At 53.0% G+C, this 22,232-nt stretch overlaps 8 protein-coding genes across 8 annotated transcripts; 6 read left to right on the top strand and 2 right to left on the bottom strand.

Annotated features, from left to right (window-relative positions):
- Positions 1-348: 348 nt before the first annotated feature.
- Positions 349-1,569, top strand: HMPREF1120_07753 (uncharacterized protein; the record flags this gene model as incomplete). Its single annotated transcript, XM_009161983.1, has 2 exons — positions 349-858; positions 913-1,569. The coding sequence occupies 2 exons, from the start codon at positions 349-351 to the stop codon at positions 1,567-1,569; spliced, it is 1,167 nt and encodes a 388-aa protein (XP_009160231.1).
- A 1,016-nt stretch (positions 1,570-2,585) lies between these two features.
- On the top strand, positions 2,586-4,031 carry HMPREF1120_07752 (uncharacterized protein; the record flags this gene model as incomplete). The annotated part of the gene is made up of 1 exon (XM_009161982.1): positions 2,586-4,031. The coding sequence occupies one exon, from the start codon at positions 2,586-2,588 to the stop codon at positions 4,029-4,031; it is 1,446 nt and encodes a 481-aa protein (XP_009160230.1).
- Positions 4,032-4,228: 197 nt separating this feature from the next.
- Positions 4,229-6,340, top strand: HMPREF1120_07751 (peptidyl-prolyl cis-trans isomerase H). The gene is made up of 3 exons (XM_009161981.1): positions 4,229-4,594; positions 5,152-5,294; positions 5,622-6,340. Exons 1-3 carry the CDS (start codon positions 4,519-4,521, stop codon positions 5,976-5,978), a joined length of 576 nt encoding a protein of 191 aa, XP_009160229.1. The 5' UTR covers positions 4,229-4,518; the 3' UTR covers positions 5,979-6,340.
- A 1,395-nt stretch (positions 6,341-7,735) lies between these two features.
- HMPREF1120_07749 (N-carbamoyl-L-amino-acid hydrolase) lies at positions 7,736-13,966 on the top strand. Its single transcript, XM_009161979.1, has 5 exons — positions 7,736-8,075; positions 8,199-11,838; positions 11,915-12,050; positions 12,143-12,265; positions 12,328-13,966. The coding sequence occupies exons 2-5, from the start codon at positions 11,678-11,680 to the stop codon at positions 13,288-13,290; spliced, it is 1,383 nt and encodes a 460-aa protein (XP_009160227.1). The 5' UTR covers positions 7,736-8,075; positions 8,199-11,677; the 3' UTR covers positions 13,291-13,966.
- On the bottom strand, positions 8,241-10,483 carry HMPREF1120_07750 (SSS family solute:Na+ symporter; the record flags this gene model as incomplete). The annotated part of the gene is made up of 3 exons (XM_009161980.1): positions 8,241-9,725; positions 9,780-10,310; positions 10,376-10,483. The coding sequence occupies 3 exons, from the start codon at positions 10,481-10,483 to the stop codon at positions 8,241-8,243; spliced, it is 2,124 nt and encodes a 707-aa protein (XP_009160228.1).
- A 665-nt stretch (positions 13,967-14,631) lies between the features above and the next one.
- Positions 14,632-16,314, top strand: HMPREF1120_07748 (arginine metabolism regulation protein II; the record flags this gene model as incomplete). The annotated part of the gene is made up of 1 exon (XM_009161978.1): positions 14,632-16,314. One exon carries the CDS (start codon positions 14,632-14,634, stop codon positions 16,312-16,314), a length of 1,683 nt encoding a protein of 560 aa, XP_009160226.1.
- Positions 16,315-16,513: 199 nt separating this feature from the next.
- On the top strand, positions 16,514-18,753 carry HMPREF1120_07747 (uncharacterized protein). The gene is made up of 2 exons (XM_009161977.1): positions 16,514-16,784; positions 16,841-18,753. The coding sequence occupies exons 1-2, from the start codon at positions 16,532-16,534 to the stop codon at positions 17,977-17,979; spliced, it is 1,392 nt and encodes a 463-aa protein (XP_009160225.1). The 5' UTR covers positions 16,514-16,531; the 3' UTR covers positions 17,980-18,753.
- Positions 18,754-19,364: 611 nt separating this feature from the next.
- On the bottom strand, positions 19,365-22,203 carry HMPREF1120_07746 (uncharacterized protein; the record flags this gene model as incomplete). The annotated part of the gene is made up of 3 exons (XM_009161976.1): positions 19,365-19,976; positions 20,028-22,024; positions 22,074-22,203. The coding sequence occupies 3 exons, from the start codon at positions 22,201-22,203 to the stop codon at positions 19,365-19,367; spliced, it is 2,739 nt and encodes a 912-aa protein (XP_009160224.1).
- Positions 22,204-22,232: the final 29 nt, after the last annotated feature.

Below are 22,232 nucleotides of genomic sequence, written 5' to 3'. Positions count from 1 at the left end.
ATGCGCATGTATTGCTGAGAGAATACCAATACAGAAGATATCGCTGTCTTGCGGTCATAGACGTAGGAAGGCAAAGATGATATTGTGATACAGATGGTGGTGCGGGTTGACGCTCGTAAGAATACGGATGTTGAAGACACGTGAAGGCGTATTGTAGGCGTCGAGTGGTGTAAATTACGGTATTGCTATGTCAGTAGTCGGCCTCGATAAGGTAATCGTATCTATACACACTATTGTACGTCAACCTGACAGGCGAACTAAAGATCCGCCTCGCGTCGAATTCAACATCCATCCTATCCTGCTGCCAGCACAGAACAAAACGTCGGAGCTGGCACAGGAACTGGAAAGATGAAGACCCTCGCCGCCCTTCTGCCTTGCGTGGCACTTCTGCAGCATGTCGCTGCTCAAGGCGCATATCTATTCACGGTCGATCCCGAAGCCGGCTCACAGTCTCCGTCGACGTCCATGATCGACTCGAAACTGGCCAGCGCGATTCTTGCCCGACGAAGAGGACTCACGGCCGACCGAAAACTAGAAATCACAGAGGAGAGTCTGCTCCAGGACATCAACGCATATGGAGGCTACCAAGCACCGCTTTTCCCCGAAGGCCAGCAGCCTACAGAAACACCGGGCAAACTGTTCATAAGGATATCAGGGGTGGACATGCAGATCGACGACTTCGACACTGTCATGCCTGATCTATGGATCCAAGAGCCGGGTCGTGACTTGCTTACGGACTTCAAGGTCATCCCCAAGAGGCACAAGAAGGACTCGACATGCGAATACATTGTCCCCCCGAGCCTCAACGCAGTCAATGGGAGAGGAGTTGAAGTTATATTTTCATATCCAATGGAGAATGTGAGTTGCTTGGAGTGTGCGAGGTTTCTGCTCGACTGATCTGACCTACTATAGGAGCCGCTATGTCTTGCGGCCTCGGAAATCCCAAATATTCCTATTATTATGTCGCTGCACGGATACTTGCCCACGAATCCGACCGAAGTCAAAGAGAAACTGCCCTCGTTGGTTCGCATCCTTAAGCATTTGTCGGCAGCCGACAATGTCGAGTCTACGTTGCTCTTGCTTCCATCGAAACTAGGAAAGCAGACGCATCAACACAAAGTGCGGGCACCCAAAAAGGTCGAAGAGACACCGCTGGATTTGCCTGCCGACCGCTCGTCTTCTCCCGCCGCCGCGTCCAATTCCAGTCAGAACTTTACTCTCCCCTCTGTCATCCCAGAATGCTTTGCCTCCAAATCGGCATGCGAGAACACGACCAATTCCTGCTCCGGGCACGGCTCGTGCTACCAAGCACATACCAACTGCTTCAAATGCCGCTGTGGCACAACAGTGGCGCGGGTGAACGAAGACGGCACAAAGAAGACGATCCAATGGGGTGGTGCGGCGTGTCAGAAAAAGGACGTCAGCACGCCGTTTATTCTCTTTGCGGGCTTTGGGGTGGTGTTGGCAGCCTTGATTGCCGGCGCCATTGGCATGTTGTTCAACATGGGCAGGGAAGAATTGCCCAGCGTGATCGGTGCGGGTGTTGCAGGGCCCAAAGCTGGAAAGTGAAACAATGCAACAATTAGTACAATATCTACATGAACAGGGGCTGGTACAGGTTGGGGACTTGCTGCAGTGTATATGTACTGCGCCTGGCCTGTTTGTTTCATTCGAGTCTGCCATAGAACACCTATGAAGTGCTGTGAGCAGGACATGATGCATATTATGATTGATCGAAACAAGAATATTCCCTCTTCTGCCACAGCTTATCCCGTTGTTCTACTGCTGCCGCTGTAGTCATCGTGTATCCGGGAACCATTCAAAGACAACTCCTCCTGAACTGGCTCTTGACTCGTTCGATTCCGTCGAATCGCGTAAAAGCGATACAAGGATGCTCGTCGGCTCGATGCATGTTTCCTTTGTCCCCGACTCTGGCCACTCGAAGGACAAGACACAAAACACAAGCGCCCTGGAACCGCCATCCCGCCATCCCGGTCGGCTGCCTACATGGGGCGCCTGTATCTTCTACCAGTCAAACGCGGGTAACTTGTTGCCCTGCAGTGCAGTGGTCCAAAGCATTCATTCCCCTCTCGAGCTGTTCATACCAGGTACACAGCATCCATGCCCTACTGTATGCACATGTTCCTGGACTTGAAGTTGGAGACTCATGGCACATTCCTGTAGTCACCACTGCATTTGAAGCTTTCCGTCAAGCTCTGAACCTGCAGGGTTCTCAGGGTCCTCATGAGGTGAGCCGAGCCACCGGAGGAACCCCGTTCATAACAAGATGTTGTTTCATGTTATATCTATGGCACAGGTAGGTAGCTACCTCTACAGTTCGGGGTCCGGCTCTAGGATGTCTCTTTCTGCCTTTTCAGCCCTTTGTCGGCACTGCAGTGGGTTGCACTGTTGCCCCGTCCTGCTCTGACCTTTGTCCAGGCTGATATTCTGTCTGCATACTGACTTGGCTTTAATCGCTGACTTACCCACTAACTGATTGACTGGCTCACTGTGTCTGGCCCCCTACCTTGTTCATGTGGTAGTATCTCAAGAACAAACACACTACCATTCACTACCGGGCAACAATGGGAGCAGTCAGCGTGGCATCAGTAGTGGCATCCATCATCTCCGCCTTCGGCAGCGGGATGGAAATACTCCACCGCCTCGGCGTCGGGAAACACAAAAAGTCTCGATGTCGAGCGAGACCTCCCCAACCATGGGAGGAAGCGGAATGGGAATCAGTCCAAGAGTCACTGCAAAGCCGACCCTTACAAATCAAACATGAATATGACCAAAGCGTGGGCCGGTTTGGTCGTCGCTTCGAAGTTGGCGACAGTACGGCTCATTCGAGTCTGGCACAGACACTCCTGGTGCTCAACACGGGGCTGATCAAGCTTATCAATCATGCTTTGTCAGACAATCAGTCGAAAGAGAATGTCATGTCGTCGAACAAGGCACTGTTCAGTCTGTCCGAGGCCGCGGCGTCGGATACCATGGCGGCACTGGAACAGCTCAGGACGCGGCTTAGTGTGATGGCACCACGGCGGCCTCTAGTTAGAATTCCTCTTCAGAATCACCAAGCGGAAGAAGAAGAAGAGGGCCAAAATCGAATTGGTCGCCACGATCGGCATCATCAAACTCACCAAGAAAGTTCCCTGTCACTGTCACTGCCAGAGAAACGGCCACAGCAACAGCAACAATCTCGGGCATCGACAGCGCTACTAGTGCGAGGTGGATGGGTGAGATCCAAAAATGGCGGCACATCGTCAGTTGTTCTTCCCAGCGCCCCAGCAGCGGTGAGAAAGGGGGCAAAGCGTGCGAGAAAGACGGATCAGAATCAGGACTCTACGACTAGTAGTCAGAGTAAGTCCAGTTCCGGTTCAACTGCGACAATGAGGACGAGGACGCGGACGCAGACGAGGACACCTGTTTTCCCACAACTTGAACCTGGGCGGCATGCCGGGAACCAAACTGGCAACGAGACATCCAGATGTGTGTCCCCAGATAGGGTCCGTCGGCATCGTCAAGAATCACTCAAACACGATGCACTGGCAGTGCTTGATCACGACGGGGACTCGAAACCTCAACGACAACCGAGCATGTTGATTGTGCCGTCAGACTTTTTCGAGCTTCAAGTCGTTTCTGCTGTCCAAGTTCATCCAGAACAGTCTTGTGGCCGGCGGCGGGATCCTCCTCCACCTCGCCCGCCAAAGATCCCACTGGATTCAAAACCACCCCCTCCTCCCCCACCGCCTCCACGACGAGCCTTCATTGACGGTGGTCGCCGTGCGCCGCGTCCAACGTCGACCATGACGTTCATGACGGCGAGTACCAAGATTGGAGAGATTCCCGAGTCCCGCTGGCAGGGCCAGGGTAAGATCCTACCTATCTCTGCGGAAGGACATGCCGATAATAATAAGACTTGGGTACCGGCGGATACCCTGCCACCGCCACTGGAACCTCTAGGTAATGGAGCGAAGACGACGAAGAAGAGTTGTTTCAAGTTCTGGAGGAGAGATGGAAAGGGTTGAAAGAGTGGTGGTCAGACTCGAGCACGGAATAATAAATATAAAATCAGAAACATCAAGCATGGCAGAAACAAATCTGGTATTTGGAAGGGTGAATTGGATACATATCAGACCTGTACCTTGTGGTTGTGAAGTGCAAGTCCGTAACTTGAATATAATTTTTAGAAAATCAAAATATCCTACCCAGTAGCGCGTACGGAGTTTAATTCATTTGTCTTATACCTACCTAGGTAGGTAGTATTACCGAGTTCATACCTCAAACATCAAACCAATTTGTCTCGTTAAACGGATCGAAAACTAGATCGAGCAAACGACACTCCGAGTCAGACTCTCCAGTAAAAGCATCCGAATACTTTGGTCCAAAAAAGAACATCCACCTCTGTGCAACGGCGACTGCAACCTACAACCTAAAACCGACATCCTTCCACTCCTCCGCAGCAGTCCAAGGCCATCCAGCGCATCAAACACTGCAACATCCAATTCGAAATAAATGGCCTCCGGCACGATCCCCGTCCCCAAGCCGGGCGAGGGGGAACCGATTGTGTTTTTCGACATCACGCTTGGTGGTAAGTCGATTCACGGCGAGTTCCTACGGCTACTCATTTCCTGGTCTCCTTCTCGTTCTTGTTCTTCTCTCCTACCAGCACACATTTTTCAATTTCGATCTGGCGTGGCTGGCGGATGGAAACGGTCATCAGATGCTGCATTGCCGATTTGCACGTTAAGCACAGGAAGGAACGAAACACCGAAGGACTGCATGTCCGCCTTGAAGGACGGCCGAAAATGAGACATGTGGAGAGGGTATACTATCTATGGTATCCTATGGCATACAGTATGGTGCATGGTATCAGTGATTCAGCGCTGGTGCGGGATACCTTAATACATACCTACCTAGGTATACCTATCGACCTTGATTCTTCTCGGAGCACCTCTCTACTCCTACTTCCACCTTCACTCTTTGCTCATGGTCCATTCCGACTGCAGGACGATACGGGCACTAACTGTGCACATCGCATACTCCCGCTTCAAGCTCTCCAAGCACTGCATCACTCACTGGCCAACCATTTCTTTTCCAGCGGTTTCAAGTCCTTCAACTAACACAAGTCCACCTCTGGCAAAATAGGTGAACCACTGGGCCGGATCAAAATGCACTTGTTTGCCAACACGGTGCCCAAAACGGCCGAGAATTTCCGCCAGTTTTGCACCGGCGAGCATAAAGTCGCTGGTCGGCCGCAGGGGTACAAGGGGAGCAAGTTCCATCGAGTGGTAAGTCAATAGCTACTAGTACAGTACCTCACACAGAGAACCCCGTACAAGGACTGCACAATACGGGACAACCCATAACGCAAACACAAACACATCAGTGAGCCGGCCAACCGAGCGAGTACTTGAGCACCTAAGGGGTGAAGCTCAGCTCCAGCTCCCTTCTACCAGCCGAACCTATCTGAGGCTATCTCTCTCCACCCCCGTTGTCTTGCTTCCCTCAGCTGTCCAAGCTCCTAACCCATCACCTACCCACTCACTCACGCCGTCATTAACTCCCTCATCATTCATTCGGCACTCACTCACCGCGTTCGTTCTTATGTGTTCCAGATCAAAAACTTCATGATCCAAGGCGGCGACTTTCTCCACTCCGACGGCACCGGCAGCACAAGCATCTACCACAACGCCGCGTTCCCCGACGAATCCTTCCAGCACAAACACACCTCGGCCGGTCTGTTGTCCATGGCCAATTCCGGCCCCAACACCAACGGATGCCAGTTTTTCATCACCTGTGCCCCGACCCCGCATCTGGACAATAAACACGTCGTTTTTGGTCAGGTCGCCGACGACGAGAGCATGAAAGTCGTCCGGATGATTGAAAACACTAGAACCGCTGGGCCCGGTGGGAGGGGCCAGGGCGAGAGGCCTGTCTTGGACGTGCGGATTGCAGAGTGTGGTGAATTGTGATAGACCAAAAAATCGGTTCCCAGCTTCGTCCTCGCATGTCATTACAGTATCATTATTTGTATGCTCCATCTACTAGTACTGTAGGTTCAACGATGGAAAACCTGCAAAGCTGGGCCTGAGGCGGACTTTGCACTGTTACTACCTAGGTACCTTATGGAAGAAAGCTTACACTCTTAGTAACTGTACATTATTGTACACTGCTCGGAACAGGCGAGCAAAAGCTGGCAATGGCATTTATGCCAGAAAAACAATCACGTGCTTGTTTTTATTCAGCTTTGATAGATAACTAGAAGTGCTCGAGATGCTTTTGCTTGTCGGCCAAAAAGAAGTGCTGGGTAATCAAGCTTTGAATTGCGCAGACATTCCTGGATGCCGGCACTCGACACGCTCCAACGATGTCTGTCCATCCGCAGTCCCTCGGTGGCAAAACGCCCCGGGGTGATTGTCACGGGCGTGCTTCCAAGTGGAAAAGAGCAGGATATCAATTATAGGCTCCGTTGCAAGGTAGTAGAGTCTTACTTCCTATACTCCAGGGTTATCACATCAGGAGGCCTTTCGTCGCCGAGGAGGACTTCAACAGTGTCGGTTACTCCAGTCCCTTCTCAATCTCGTCCTCCTCGTCTTTGATGGCTGCATCTGGACAATAGATCCACGAAGTCGTCCAGGGCGGCCTCGTCATCATCGGAGGCGGGGCAGAGGTCGTTACCAGTGCTGTCCAGGAATTTTTCATCTTCTTTGTCGGACTCCAACACAGCTGCTTTTCTTTTGGACGCCCTTTCCGAGTTATCGGGACGAGGATCGCTCTTTGAAAGACACCCAGGCCTTGATTAACACGTAGAGGATAAGGCCTGGGAGCGATAAAGGACAAACTTCTGAGCAAAGACCGTTGCAGTCAGATAGCACCTAGGTTACCCCAGGGCTATCTGAACGAAGTAGAACATACCGACACACAGCAAACTGCTCAAACAACAAAAACAGAAGAGAGCGGTCATACAGCTTCCGACGTACAGACGTGCTCGAAATCCACAGCAGTTGAAGCCGAAGAGACCATGCTGAAGACAAAAGAAAATTTCAAGCAGGTGGCACCTCACCTCTGCGCCCGGAGTAAGCATACCTAGGTACATAAGCTCTTGCCGCCATACTAGTAGTACCGTGTATCGTCACCTTCCTCATTAGACAGACTTGCCATTTCGTGATGACTGTGCAATCAATGCAAGCTACCGCAGCTCGCACAATAATGCTCTCGCACAATAATGCTCTCGCACAATAATGCTCTCGCACAATAATGCTCTCGCACAATAATGCTCAAGGGTTGGAAGACTCAAGCTCGCCATCGCCTCGCAACCTCAATGTGGCTTGACCCTCACATGCAATACCCACCTTATCTCCCCGTACATTGCCACAGGGCCAGTATCGCAGTTGCACTCTCAGTTGCATGGGCGCGCAACTGCAGTGTAGTACTCGTAGTAGAAGTAAAATTCTGTCAGGCTAGATTCTTGGCACACGGTGCAACCACCGAGTCTGGCACTAGCAGGTGACCAGTACCGCACCTGGATCTAAGCGAGTGGAGTTCGCGAAAATTTGGCCATTATTTAATCAAAAGGCAAAACTTCTGTCAACAATTGAGCACTCAAGTTGAGCACATCAACTCGCTTCAATACCCCGAATGGCGCAGTTGGTAGCGCAGTCGGCTGTAATTGATTAATTGATACCGAAAGGTCACCGGCTCGAATCCGGTTTCGGGGAAACATTAATCCATCTAAGGATTTCTTTTTTGTTCAGCGATGCTACCTGGTATTACCTAGGTAGTATTATAATTTTTTTGATCAGCTCTGATGTTCTGTCGGATTGATCAGGCTTAGTAACGCATGAGATTCGAACATCACGTGCCACTAGATGCACTAATACACGTGAACGAACTGGTCCCGGGTGCGCTCCAAAAAGAACTCCAATTTCAAGCACTCCGAGTCATGCTTGAGAAGCCTAGCCCTGTAACAGACCTCCGCGGTCTCTTGTCACCTGGAGCAGGCCGCGACATTTCGCAGGCAGCAGAGCGGTTGAATATAAAGGACCTACCGGAAACGGGGATCAAAGCAGGTAAGTCATACAAGGTAAACAGAAAAGTACAGACCTGAAAGTCCGCTCCTGGCAATACTACCAATGCATTGATTGGCGCAACTCTATCACACCTCTCTAACATCTATATCCCTAATCCATAAGTTACGTGTTTGTTCATCAAGTTGCATAATATCCATCACCGCCTCAAGCCTTAAGCTCCTCAACGTTGCCGTGGTCCGGAGCAGGGGTGACGGTGCCACTGCCCGATTTCTCCGAGACGGCCTTGCCAGCATCAGGCAAAACGCCCTCGACGACGGTCGTCCGTGTGGTGCTGCTGCTGCCGCCAAAAACCTCGCCGACAAACTCGCGCCAGAAGCGTCTGGTCTCCCAGACGGGCAGGATGCCACAAAGACCGAAAGCGGCAAAGACCCAGATGAAGCTGATGACGACGTAAAAGGTGAAGAAGGCCTTGGAATAGATGTAGTGGCTGAGAAACATGGGGATGGGGACGATGACGTCCATGGTGATGGACAGCACGGTGGACAGGACCAAAGCCATCATAAACGTGCGTTGCAGTGCCTTGGGATTTTCCAGCACCGCGGCGTCCTCGGCTTCTTCTTTCTCCTCGTCAATCACAGTCGGGAGATTGCGATTCGCTTCCTGTTGCTGTTCGGGGGCTCTGTCGACCGAAGCATCAACTGTCGTCTCGCCGCCATACAGGGAAGACGGCGCGTTGATGTCGCGGGTGACGGACCAGTCGAAATTGTCGGGTCTGGCCCAGGAGACGACCGTGGTCACGATCAACCCCGTCAAGACTGCCGCCATGTTCCCGGCCAGTGTCGGATACGATGAACCGGTGGTGGCAATGGTGAACTCGCCGTAGTACACTTTGGTCTCGACCAGCCATGCGATGAGACCGGCGGCCAATCCGGACAGAGCACCCGCGATGGCGCCGGCTCGGGTTTGGCCTTTCCAGGTGACGGCAAACGCGGCGGGGAACACGGCACCACCGATCAAGAGACCCATGACCAGAAAGAGCCAACCCAGACTGATGCCGATGGCCTGCCAGATACAAGCAAACGCGGCCATGACCACGGCGAAGACGCAAATCATGACATGAGAAACAAAGATGAGGTCTTTCGGCGTGGCCTTGGGCTTGACATAGACCTTGTACACGTCGAAGGTCAGGATGGACGACACGGCGATCAACTCGGACGACGAGGACGACGTGACGGCCATGAAAAGCGTCAACAGCAACGCGACACAGCCGTGCTGGCCTAGCAACGCCGCGGCCCCAAACGGAGCCGCCAGACCTGCCGACACCTGCTCCGCGGTCATGTTGTTGGGGTACGTGGGATACGCCGGGTTGTCGGTGAGTGCGACCGCCGCCAGACCCAAAGTGGTGGCGAACCCGAACGGAATGGCGTACCAGGCAAAGCCGCCCATGATGTAGCCTCGCACCGCCGTGGTCGGGCGGCTCGCAATGGCGCGTTGCCAATACCCTTGATCCAGAAACACGGTGCCCATACCGGAGCAAAGCTGGATGACACCAAAGATCAAGCCGTAATTGGACTTGAGGGTGACGTACGATCCGTTTTGGTTGCCGTCGACGGGTCGCACTTCACCCGCATGGACCAACAGGTCGTACATCTTGCCGGGAGATCCGATCAGATCGTTGGAAGTGTAGACCTGTGGTGGAATCAGCGGTCTGTCACAAAATGCTGGCATGCGTGCACAACTTACCGAGAACATAAAGTACAAGATGATGACCATGACGATGACGGTGTGAGAATAGTCGCAGAGGAACGTCGCCCGAAGACCTCCCAGGACGACGTAAATGGCGACACCGAGAGGAATGAGGAAAATGGCCGCGTACACGTTCATGCCCGTCAGTGTGGTGACGACGGCGCTACCACCCAGCAGCAGCTGGGAGGCGACCAGGATGTTGGTCATCAAAGCAAAAAAGATGAAGATGATGTGAGTCACCCTGCCGTAACGGTAGTAGATGATCTCCAGGAACGTGTGGCATCGAGGAGCGTTCTGCTTGACTTTGCATGCCAGGACCGAGAACATGAAGATCTGGACCGTCGCGCCGGCGGCGTACCAGAAGGGGCCCGAGACGCCATATTCGTACGCAACGGTGCTGGATTGCAGCAAGGTGGCCGCCCACGTCCACGCCGATACCACGCCGCTGGCTATCAGGCCCGGCTTGACGCTGCGACTGGCCGTGTTGAATTCTTCACTCATCTTGGTCGAGTATTTGGTGTAACGATTCTGTCAGCAATGTAAGTGTCAGTAGGGTTTCACTGTACACTCTCAAGCATTCAAAGCCTACGTACCTGCAAGTACGAAACGCCAGACATGACCAAGGCGAAGAAGAACCCGATTCCAATGACGACGCCATAGCCGGCGCCTTGGGGAAGAATGGGCTGAACGGCGGTCGACATGATGAAGAATAGCGCAAATGAGGGGACTGTCTGGATGCAGTGTGCGTTCTGAGTCGACAGACTGGTCTAGGACTTGCAAGGCGGCGATGCTACAAATGCCTGCCCTTATATCCAACCCACGCTCCTAGCGGATGTTCCGAGGCAGAGGGTCCATCTTCTCGGAAAGATATCGATCCTGAACGGAACACCATTACTCGCTTGGGACCTGACATGTTGTCATCCTGGAGTGTCGTTATCAAAGTTTCCGACATGCCGGACCGCGTCCTCCTGGCTGCTGGCCCGTCGACATATTGTCGCAATGACAACGTCGCTCACGGTGGAGCACACCCCAAGGAACCGCGAGCAGAACGATAAGGCCATTATCGCAGAAGTGGAAACCCATGACGATCTTGGAGCCACCATCGTCTGCATTTGCAAAAAGGCAGGCCACGACGACTGATACTCACCCGGTTAAATCACTTCCGCCCCCATCAACTGGCGGCAGAACGTTCCGCGCCGCTGTACGAGCGTCAGTTCCATGGTCAACATGAATGATAAGGAGTTGTGGTTGTCACAGTACTAGACTGTTGGATAGAGGGCGAATACTCGAACTCCTAACCGAACGAGGAAACTGGCAACAGCGTCGAACTCCGGACCCACAAAATAAGCCCGTTATCAAGGCTGGAGAAAAGAGGATACCGTATGGCGCCTTACAGACCCCCATTTCACCCGCGACCGTTCTATCCACTTCGGTCCCTGCAGCCCTGCCTCCAACTCGTCCCTGAAATCTGTGGCTGTCGGCTGTCCCGACGCATACCGGGACCAAATGTCGACACCCTTCGTGGAAGCGCTCGCTCAAGTGCAGCACATACTGTATGTGAACAGTATCTGTCATCACGGACTATCCCATCTAGCCCCAGAGTTGTGGATGACACGATGCCGAGGTTAATGTCTTCGTGGGGTCGCCGAAGGACAATGTTGGAAGAGATAAGCGGTGTTCAGCAAGCAGAGAGCGACGGGATCGACTCTGAACAGACCCGCGCGGGTTGGACGTGTTCTTGAGGCAAGACACGACGAGGCTCAAAGGGTACTTTATACACCCATCCGGACTCAAATATCTTGCTCAAGACACTTCCTTTTTTTCTTTTCTTTGCGTTTTTCTCCTTCCAGCATACCCCGGAGACCAGCCATTTCGACTGCCGGTGTCCGTCCAAGATGTTCAAGTGTTCAATCACCCCTGCCATCCTGGGCAGAGGCTCAGTTGCCGCCAACAGGACCAGGAACCCCGTTCTCAGATTGAGAAGTGTGCGTGCATACGCGACGGTCAAGAACGCACCGCTGGCGGAGAAGCTCAGCATCAACGGCGACAGACTATGGTAAGTAAGAAGGGGTAGTGGCGTTTTGCCAACCTTAACATAACTGCAGCACTTTTGGTTGACCACGCTTACGCAGGCACGATATCCACTACACTGCTCAATGGAGCGCACCATCGCCCGGCGGCGTGACGCGACTCTGTGCGGATGAGAACGACAAGAAGGTCCGTGACTGGTTCCGGGACCAGCTGTTAGCACTGGGGGCGGACTACAAGGTTGGTTATCTAGTACTCAGGTCCCAGCAATGGGGCCGCTCCGCACTGCATGAGACCGATTTATTTGACTGACAATCCAATCCAATCCGCAGGTCAACGCCACCGGCACCCAGTTCGGGGTGTTTGAAGGAGAAGACAACAGCATCCCTCCCATTGCCATGGGCAGTCACCTGGACACGGTGGCGACTGGTGGGAAATTCGATGGGCCACTTGGGGTAAGAAAGAAGAAGAAGAAAACATACTGTTTCGCATCGACTGCTAACGATCTGTGTCACAGGTCCTGGGAGCGCTCGAAGTGATGCGAAGCTTCAAAGAACAAGGAATCAAGACTCGAGCGCCGATAGTGCTGATCAACTGGACCAACGAGGAAGGGGCACGGTTTTTCCCATTGTTGGGCTCGTCCATTGTCTACGCGGGCCGGTCGACGGTGGAAGAAGCGCACGCAGCGCGATCCAACGACGCGTCCGAATTGACCATGGGCAGCGAGTTGAAGAAGATCGGATACGTCGGGGACGGGCCCAACACGTTTCAAGAATTCCCCATCTCGGCACACTTTGAGATCCACTGTGAACAGTCGACCGATTTGGAAAAGGCAGGCAAGCCAGTCGGTTGGGTCGAGGGCTGGCAAGGGCTGACTTGGTACGATGTGACCTTCCACGGCGAAAACGGCCACGCCAACACATACCCGATGTACGGCCGACGCGACGCCCTGGTCGGGGCTGCCAAGTTGATCTGTGAGCTGGAAAAGGTGGCTTACGACAAGAACGGCGGCTCGACCGTCACGGGCATCCACAGCCGGCCCTGGGGAGCGTGCAACATCCAGTCCAAGACGAAAATCACTTTTTGTCTCATGAACAAGGATGGTCAATTGCTCGAAGACATGGGCAAGACCATCATGGATCGCGTCAAGAGCATTGCCTCCCTCCATGGTCTCGAGGCCGAGGTTGACCGAACCGTCCATTTGCTGCCGGGCAACTTTTGGCCCGAGGCCATCGATTGCGTCCGAAGGGCTTGTGGTGATAAGGGCATTGCCTCGCGCACCGGCACTGGCCACGATTCAACAATGACTACCCTGCTGTGTCCGACCGCCATGATCTTTGCCCGTGCTAAGGACGGCATCAGCCATTCCCCAAAGGAGTGGACTGACAAGGACGACTGCGCTGAAAGCGCTTTGGTGTTGGGCAGGTCGGTCCTGAACTTTGACGACTACATGAAGCAGAAAGCCACCGCTACCGCTTGAGGGAGAAGCCAGACATTTGTATATACTTTGTTCAGATCCATGGTTGCATGACAATTTCATGCGATTAGACTGCCTAAAGAGCGCTGGGGAGCTGTCTCAGCTCTAACGACAGTATACTATACCATCAAAGCTAAGCGACAGCACACAGAGTACATTTGAGAACAGTAATGGCGAAGAGTCGCCCTAACAGCGGCCATGTATCTTATCACCACGTTGAGCACGGTCAAGGGTCTCGCTCCAACATCGTTCTTCAGACCGGCTACGGCTGATTCCAGGAAAGGAAGTTCGGCAATGCCGAAAACACGTGTACCAAGGTCTAAACATGATAGCAGGCCCTCAAAGCCGTAACGGTAGTGCTGGGGCCTGATAAGAAACCAGACCATTGGGACACCATAGAATGAGAGAATGCAGTCTGCCCATATTCTCCATAATAGACCAGATAAGGGAGAGATACTGCTGAGATATGGGGCGGTGGTCTTAGTGACCTCAACAGCAGTACCCCCTCGAATAGAAAAGAAGTCCAAGAGATATTGGGCTGGTGGCTCTTGGGCGACAGCACACTAGCTTTCAACCCATTGGGAGTCCAGGTATGGTTTAGGTCGTGTCATAGTTCTGACGGACAGCCTGGCGGTAGTATCAATCTGAGGAAGATCAGTGATGGAGGAATTCCCCAGACATAACTGTACAAGGTACTAACCAGCACTGACCTAGTATGAGTGGCAACGTTTTCGGGTGTGGCTGACAATCATAAAAGTGACCTGCTGGAGGGAGGTTCGGCCTGTTTAGCTGAACAGACAAGCAGCAAACATGATCAGAAAAGAGCCAATATCTGTTCATAAGTCTGCGTATATGGTATACCACCCGATATCGATTGGTGGTATGGGGAAGAACGGACCTGGAGCGTTATCTCTGGGAATGATAAACGCTATACCCGACCCCTCGCCTTGTTCCCAAGACCCACATCTTCAACTGTTGACACTGTGCCGTATCTTCGCGACATGATTGGTTTCAGGGTAACAGTCTCTGACCGCTATGCTGGAACGATGTCTTTTTGCTAAGCTAGACCCCAATATGTTGTAGATGGGGAGCATGCTCACATCGCCCAACTCCGCTCTCGCGGCTCTAGGCGACATGCTGGGAGATGATTAAGGGCACCCCTGCACGACCAAAGACGCAGAGTTTGACTCCGGCAGACCCTCCACTCGCCCTCAGCATTTCATTCAGGGTCTTCATTGTTTGAAGACCATAGTAAACACCTCGACTCAAGCGGGGTATATGGTCTCCCCATGCCAGAGATCTCTTTCTTGGCCGGCGTCCAAGACTGAAAGCATTTCTCTTCACATGCCACAATCGACCAAAATATCAAAGCCAAAGCGTGCAACAAAGACTTTCTCCGGATGCTGGACTTGTCGCGAACGCCACGTAAAGTGCGATGAAGGGCGGCCAACTTGCGCTCGGTGCATAAGAGGGGGGTTCGTTTGCCATGGCTATGGAATCAAACTCGTGTGGATTGACCCGGAAACACGCGGGTGGGAGCGAAAGATCCGACGGCTGGTCAGCGCGCCAGCTTTGTACCACGACAAGTCACCGTTTCTGCAAGTGGACGTTCAGGAGGCACTGGATCGACTGGATCAAGGGGACATCTGCTCTGTCGGTCCATTTTCCGTGTTCCCTATCGAAGAGGAGTTGAACCATAGTGTGCTCAAAGTCGCAACGGATGTCGAGAAATCCAACCAGATCAAAACTGCTTACGTGCTCAGATGGCTGAGGCAGATGATGGACGACTTTCATGAGCAAGAAAATATCACATCACCCACAAGTCATGTCAGTACTCCTGCAGAAGCCCGGTCGCCGTGTATATACCGTCATGTCGACCTTTTACCTCGTCCTGCAGAACAGCGCCAGCTCATCCATCACTGGGTCACCTTTGTCTCCTGGCATTTGGTGCCTGTCGACCACCCGGACAATCCGTTCAGGAGTGTGTTCACTCCAATGGCGCTCGCCGGCTTGAACAGTGTTTCACATGAGTCAAATGGCCAGATTGCTCTTTTCCACTCACTCTGCGCCACGTCGGCGTATAGTCGAGGACAGTTCTTGGGCAACAACAAAACATTAACCTTGGCCGGGAAACACTATCACCTGGCGATTTTGCACCTGAGACACAGCCTCGCGAATCTCACAGGGGACAACTTCGACTCGCAGCGGAACTCCATTATTGCCACCATCACCATGTTCTCGGTCATGGACATGATCACCGGTCGGTCGACCGAATGGCGAACCCACGTCCAGGGAGGGGCATCGTTGCTGGCCTCGATCGAGGACAGAATCTGGAATGAAGACAAGAACTCGTCCATGATCTACCAGAGCTACCTCGCGGTCGCTGCGCTGTGTAATATTGACTTACCTTCGACCATCGACATGGTTGTGAGTGGCAGCAAACATTATGTTCTCGACCAGTTTTTTGGACTGGCACGCCCGATCCTGCGGCATATTGTCAGGATCAATGCGCTGCTGAAAGACACCCGGGCCGCCGACCTAGATCCGGACTTGGTGGAGGATCTAGAGAGTGAACTCTGGGCACACAACCCGGAGAATCTCGACTTTGACGGCCTGGAAGACTCTCGCAATAGAACAATGGCTCGCCATCATGCTTTTCTGTTCTACTATGCAAGCCTCATACATTTCCAGCGAACTGTACGGCAGATGCCACCGTCGACGATGCAGCATCTAGTGAGGCAGGCGGTTGAACACTTTGAGGAGATTGAACGTCTGGGAGCGGACACCGTAGGATGCACACTTATTTGGCCACCGCTTGTCGTAGCATGCGAATGCGAGAGCAGCAGTCTGCGGGAACGTATGCTGGCATGGTATAAGATGAAACGCCGGCATGGATTCATGAACCTGGAGATCTCCAAAGACGTAGCTCAAGAAGTGTGGCGCCGGAGACGGTCTGCTGCTACGGCGACAGACGTGCATTGGCAGGACGTTTTGGAGGAGATGAACCTAGATATTGTCCTCGCGTAGGACTGGAGCACAAGTACACCTCAAGGATGTTCATCCGTAGCGAATTCAATGGAGGTGAGCTCCTCGAAGTTCACAATCTGAACTGCGGTCAAAAAGCCAGTCACGTGCGCGTATTCACGTGATTGCATGCCAAGGCACTAACTGGGTGCTTACAGTTTGTTTATGCTTCTCCCAACTCGGAACGAGACTGACGAAGCGGACCAGACGTATACACTGTATGTACCAGTACCCGACACACCTCGATTGTCCCAACATCGACACCATCCTCTCCGCTCCGGTCTTGAGATATCTTCTAGCCAGTCCAACTTGCCGTCGTGAAGCCATGGCTCCCGGTAATGCACGCAAGAGAAAGTCGGACGAGATGGAGGAGACCCCACGCGCAGTTACGCCCACAGGCAGTCCAGTACACAAGAAGATGAAGATCACGCAGACGCAGAAGCAAGCATTGATGGACAACCTACAACTCGAAAGTGAGGACGGCCATATGACTATCGACGGAGAATTGTCTGTTAACCCACACACGCAGTAACCGAACGAGCTCGACAGCTCCGGGCTGGATATGCACTCCAATGCGCCGACCTACGAGCTCGAATCGAACGACGCGTCAACCGAATTCCAATTGCTCTGCGTAAAATGACCATGAGAGAATTGATGGACCAGCATGACGCCGCCCGAAAGAAAACTACGACACAGTCCAAAATAAACAGCAAGTCATCGCCATCCAAAACAGGCACTTCAGTAGCCGACGAAAGACCACTTCCCCCGCTGCCGCAACATCAGCAGAAAGAACAGCGATCAAAACCGACCTCACCTATACGTCCACAGCCTCAAGCAGCCGCCCCTCGAGGCAGGAAACGCAAGAGCTCCGACATCCACATTGCGTCCGACAAGGAAAACGAGGCGATTGACTCGTTACCCGTTGCGAAGAACAACAAGCGCGTCAAAGCTGGAACCGCAACTGCAGCTGCAACGCGCACTGTGTCCCGAACAGGGAAGAACGCGTCGGTATTATCTCCCAGATCGAACAATTCCAGGACGCTCCCTCGATCACCCGTCAAGGATTATCCCACGGCCGCACCGTCGTCTCCAGCCAAGAGCATGATTGCGCGGCCCATATCACCGTTGAAACCCACATCTCCTCTCAAGACAGCCGCGACTGCCGCGACCTCGGCCATTTCGGCATCTGTGCATGGGATGATTGAACACGCCAAGCGGGGCACCACGTCCAGACTCGCCAGGACGGCATCTAAGGAGAAACAGCCTGTTACTGCTGCAACTTCGAAGGGACAAATGCTGCCGCCGCCACGCCCTGGCGCAGGTACAATCACAGTGTCAGGAACCGGACAGGGACAGTCCTCGCCCCAACGTGCATTCAGCCAAACCAGCACCCACAGCGCCACGACCGATGTCTCCACCGCGTCAAGCAGCACGACCGTAGTCAAGCCAAAGCGAGGGGGCCGAGCTGGGGCCACTGCCACCACAGCGGCCAAGACAGCGGGACAGCAGCAGCAACAATCACAAAAGAGTCCCGGCGCGACCAGAAGAGGTGTTGCAAAGGCAGCCAGTGCCGCCAAGACAGCATTGAAGCGGAACAACACGACAGCCAACAAGAAGGTGGCACCCGAGCCCGCTGCGCCGCGGAGGATCTTGAGGAAGAGAAACTGAACAAGTGCAACTAGTAAACGATGGTTCTGGAACGGTTTACGATGCTTAAACGGGGTTAAGAACGGGAAGTCTTGAGGTGTATATGATTTCAATGCTGGAGTCATGGTTCAATCTGATATGGAGAAGAAGAAGAAGACTTTGGAGCTTGAATCGGCCAGGACGAGACTGAGGTCATTGAACCACTTATTTTTTCTTTCTTTTTTCTTGAAACGTCATGCAAGCGAGGGGCGGGCAAGCCATCATCGGTTTTGGGTTCATTGCCGCAGAGGATTTGATTCTTTCCACGTTGTCCCATGGAAGGGCGAAGCCTGTTGGGGCTAGGGCACGATGTGTGTTTGCTTCTTGTTCACTACCAGTGTTGTTTGAGTTGGAGTTTCAAATTCAACCATGAGAGACGACGCGCGAACGAACATGATGTTGATTAATCGTCCCGCCCCACTGCAGTAGATGTAGCTTGGACGTAGGCATTGGAGTCTGAAGGTTGGTTCTGTGTTTCTGTCTCTGTCTTTGGATCGAGTTCGTTGCTTTCTCCGTTTTAGGTGGGTTATCCATATCGCGTACATAAACTCGAACAGTAACAACCTCTCAGTCCCGATCGACCAAAGATGGACGTTTTACCTGTTGTGCTAACCTATCGGTCTTGTCTCAACTATGCATTTGTTCAGCTGCAGTGTTTCAGCAACCATCACATGGAATTGAATCGACTGTGATGGGTAGCAGGAGGAATAGATAGAGTACCAAAATATTACTGTGGGACATAGTATATTTACTGGAGATATACCTTTAACCCCTTCACCCCAGCGCAACGATGCAAGACGAAACTCCGAAACTCATCATCGTATAAACTTAATAAAGGAAACGCATCGCACGGACCATCTATTTATCGCACTGCTCAACTTGACCTTGGATGCCCGTTATGTACCTTTACTTCACAATAAGCTAGGTAGGTGGTACTACCTTAGTTAGTACCTTACTTCTCCATACTTGGATCGGCAGGTAAGGGACAAAGTACAACCATAGTATGAGCTACCGTACCTATGTTACATGCTCGTTTTCATCTCGCTGCTGCCAAGGTACCTCTGCGGGCGAGCTTCTCGTTCACACTCCGACAGACCTGTGCACCATCGAGTAATTCAATTCGTATTCTGACATTCGTCAAGGATTCTTCCTCGACTCTGAAGAGTATCCCTCATCCGAAGCCCCTGGACACGCTGGTGCATAATCCGTGATTCCCATATCTGTTTCTCTTCCATACTACTACTAGTACAGCCTCTCTGGCGGCAACCACTTCCACCTCGAGCCCCGACTGCTCCTCCAGCTCCTCGCCTTGTTCCAGAGTGCCCCTTCATGCCACTTCTAGACCGTTCAAATCGTGGCAGGCGACATCAATAATCTAGTTCGGCGCCACTTCCCGCTTGCGCAGCAGCCTGGGCACCTGCACCACCTCCAGCCCCGTTGGGTTGAGCATCAAGATCCTCGTAGCTCTTTATGCTTCGGCCTTGGACGGCCTCTCGAGGTCCGACGGCATTCATGCCCCCGCCGGCTCCATCTCCCCATTTCCCGCCACCACCTCCACCGCCTTGCGCGATAAACCCGGGATTAAGTCCAGGTAGAAGGTTGCCTCTCATCATCGACCCCACATTGTTGTACCCGCGTTGAGTGTTGCGCTGGTTGCGGTCATATGGACCCGACCGATTGCCATACCTTCCTCCACCGCGACGAATAGGACCCCCAGAATGACCCCCGCCACCATTCATCCCGTCCGTGTTGAAGTTGACACCCGGCACAAATGGTGTTTGCGCGTTGGCCATGCCCAACATGGCGTTCTGGCCAAAGTTCATCATGTTCATCCCCATGTTCTGCAGACTGAATCCACGAGGAGTCCCGTTGTTGAGGTGATGATTGCTAGGTAGTGGGAAATGGCCGTTCGAGTTGGCATCGGAGCGCGACGGTGCAATATGCGATGGGTCCAGCACATATCGGTTGACGAGTTCGAGCTGCCACAGAGTTAGTAACCAAATCAAATCAGGAGCAAAACCAATACTCACGTCATTTTTGAGACCTTGGAACCATTCCTCGTGTCTCTTTTCCACGTGCTTCCTCCAAAAATGCTCGGCTTTAAACAACTTGGTACACTCTGGAACTTTGCATCGAAACTTGGCTTCGTCTTCTTGTTTGACGAATTTGGCAAGTTCTTCGTTCAACGCTTCTTCCACAGGCCGCCCACCGATCTTCTTCAAGTCGACATATTCGGGCTCCAGGATCTGCAAGACCTTTTCTTCAAAAGTCTTGACCCAATTGAACGCCCGCAGGAGCTGCTGATCGTTCTTGTTGTACTTGGAAGGTCGCTTTTCCTGCACGGGACTGAGGGGCTCGCCGTCGTAGCCTTCCTTCTTGCTTCCCGGGAACGGTTCGCCAAGAGCGCTGGCTCGGGCAGCAGCTTTGGCCGCACTACTCAGCCCAGCCCTTGGTCGTCGAAGATGACCTCCAGGACACTTTCGAACGAGCTCGTGAACCGAATCGGACTCGAAGACGCAGAACAGACAGAAATTGTAGACTCGTCGAAGATATTCCACCATCAAGTCGAGTTTCTTCTTGATCACCAACAGCTCTTCGTCATCCTGCTCCTCTTCATTTTCTTCTCCTTCCTCACCCTCTTCGTCAAATTTGATTTCATCGTCGTTGTCCTCGAAGTTTGGCTTCTTGGGCTTCGGTGGAGGTTGCAGCAGACCCTGATTCCTCATCTGCTCCACTCTAGCGTCGATCTTGACCAGCCCGCCGTCTGTCTCATCCTTGCCCATTTCCGAGTCGAGCTTCGAGATCAGTCTCCTGGCGAGCTCGTAATCCCGCTCGATCCGCTCCGGGGCCGAGAACAAATCCCAAAGAGCCTTCTTTCGAGGGGCATTGGGTGCGTTGTGAACACCAACGTGGCATGTGAAGTCCCCGCGATCAGGATCGGTGATTGTCTTGCCATTGATCAGCTCCAAGGCCTTTTGAGCAACACTTTTCTTTTCCGATTCCGCTTTTTCTTCACCCTCCTCACCGTCATCGTCACGACCATCCCCTCGCTCGACCTCCTGCATGGCGTCACCATCTTCATCCGGGCCAGGTTTGAGCATGATCCACCCAATGCGGTGAAACTTCTTGGCCGGATTGGGGTCGCTCAACGACAAACCCTTGAAGCCGCCCTCGTCCTCACCGAGATGTTCCTTGCAGAACTCCTCGATCCGATCGCGGCCGACATTTGGTGCCAGGGTTTTGATAAGAAGGGCTGGCTCATACATTGACTCGTCTTTCAGATCGCCTCCTTTGGCCGGGACCAGGTCTAGCACGCCCAAAACCTCCCCGCCACCGACGGCCTCGCCTTCTTCCTTTTCCACCATACCACCAGCGCCGTCACTGTCGTTCTTGTAGATTCCCTCCAGTGTGAATTCGTCAAAGACGCCGGTCTCGATGTCGTTGCACCATCGGTCGAAAGCACCTTGGCGGGACTGCATCAGGCGCTTCCGGATCGGATCCCGTACCTCGGGGACGTAGCGTTCTTTGAACCATTCTTCATTCTTGTGCTGCATGACGAATTGCTTGGCCATCTTGATCTGGAATTCTTGTTTGTACTGATCGTATGCTTGCTGGATCTGTGCCCGTTCTTTTTCTCGTTCTTCTCGGGCCTCTCGCTCACCCTTGACGCGATCCGAGGGTCGTCGTCCGCCATGCTTGGCTCGCTCTTTCTCTTCTTTGATCTGGTTTTCGCATCTCCACCAATCGGCAAAAAAGCTGAATCCGGCTTGTGTGTCGAGCGAGAGCGGGTTTGCCAGTGGATTAACCCGAACTACAGGTTTACTAGGTTCTTGTCCGGGCACGTACCGGTCGATATTGGCACCACCTGGGGACGGGGCCCGTCTTCGGTCATCTCTTTCTCTGGGCGCAGCTCTTGCTGCATCGTAGTAGTCGTCCCGTGTGGTGCGATCGCGGTCAGGCTGATAACGGTCAATGCCCACGGGCGAGCGCGAACGATTTCGAGGCGGTGGACGTCGGCGGTCACTCACTAATTTGATTGTTAGTTAGGCCGGGTGCTTCTTTATGAAACCACATACCTGGGGATCGTCTCCGGTACGAATCCGTCCGATCGTATGGTGGCTCCTCATCGCGAGGTCGGTATCTGGCCGGTGGGGATCTCTCTGATCTGTCGTTGGGAGGAGAACCGTATGCTTCATACGGATTCATCTTGACTTGTTTGGTTGACTTTTGGGGAG

The sequence above is a fragment of the Exophiala dermatitidis genome (genome assembly GCF_000230625.1).
Source record: "Exophiala dermatitidis NIH/UT8656 unplaced genomic scaffold supercont1.6, whole genome shotgun sequence".
Lineage (NCBI taxonomy): Eukaryota > Fungi > Ascomycota > Eurotiomycetes > Chaetothyriales > Herpotrichiellaceae > Exophiala > Exophiala dermatitidis.
The sequence above is the reverse complement of the archived record's forward strand: the minus strand, read 5'-3'. Positions and strand labels throughout refer to the sequence as shown.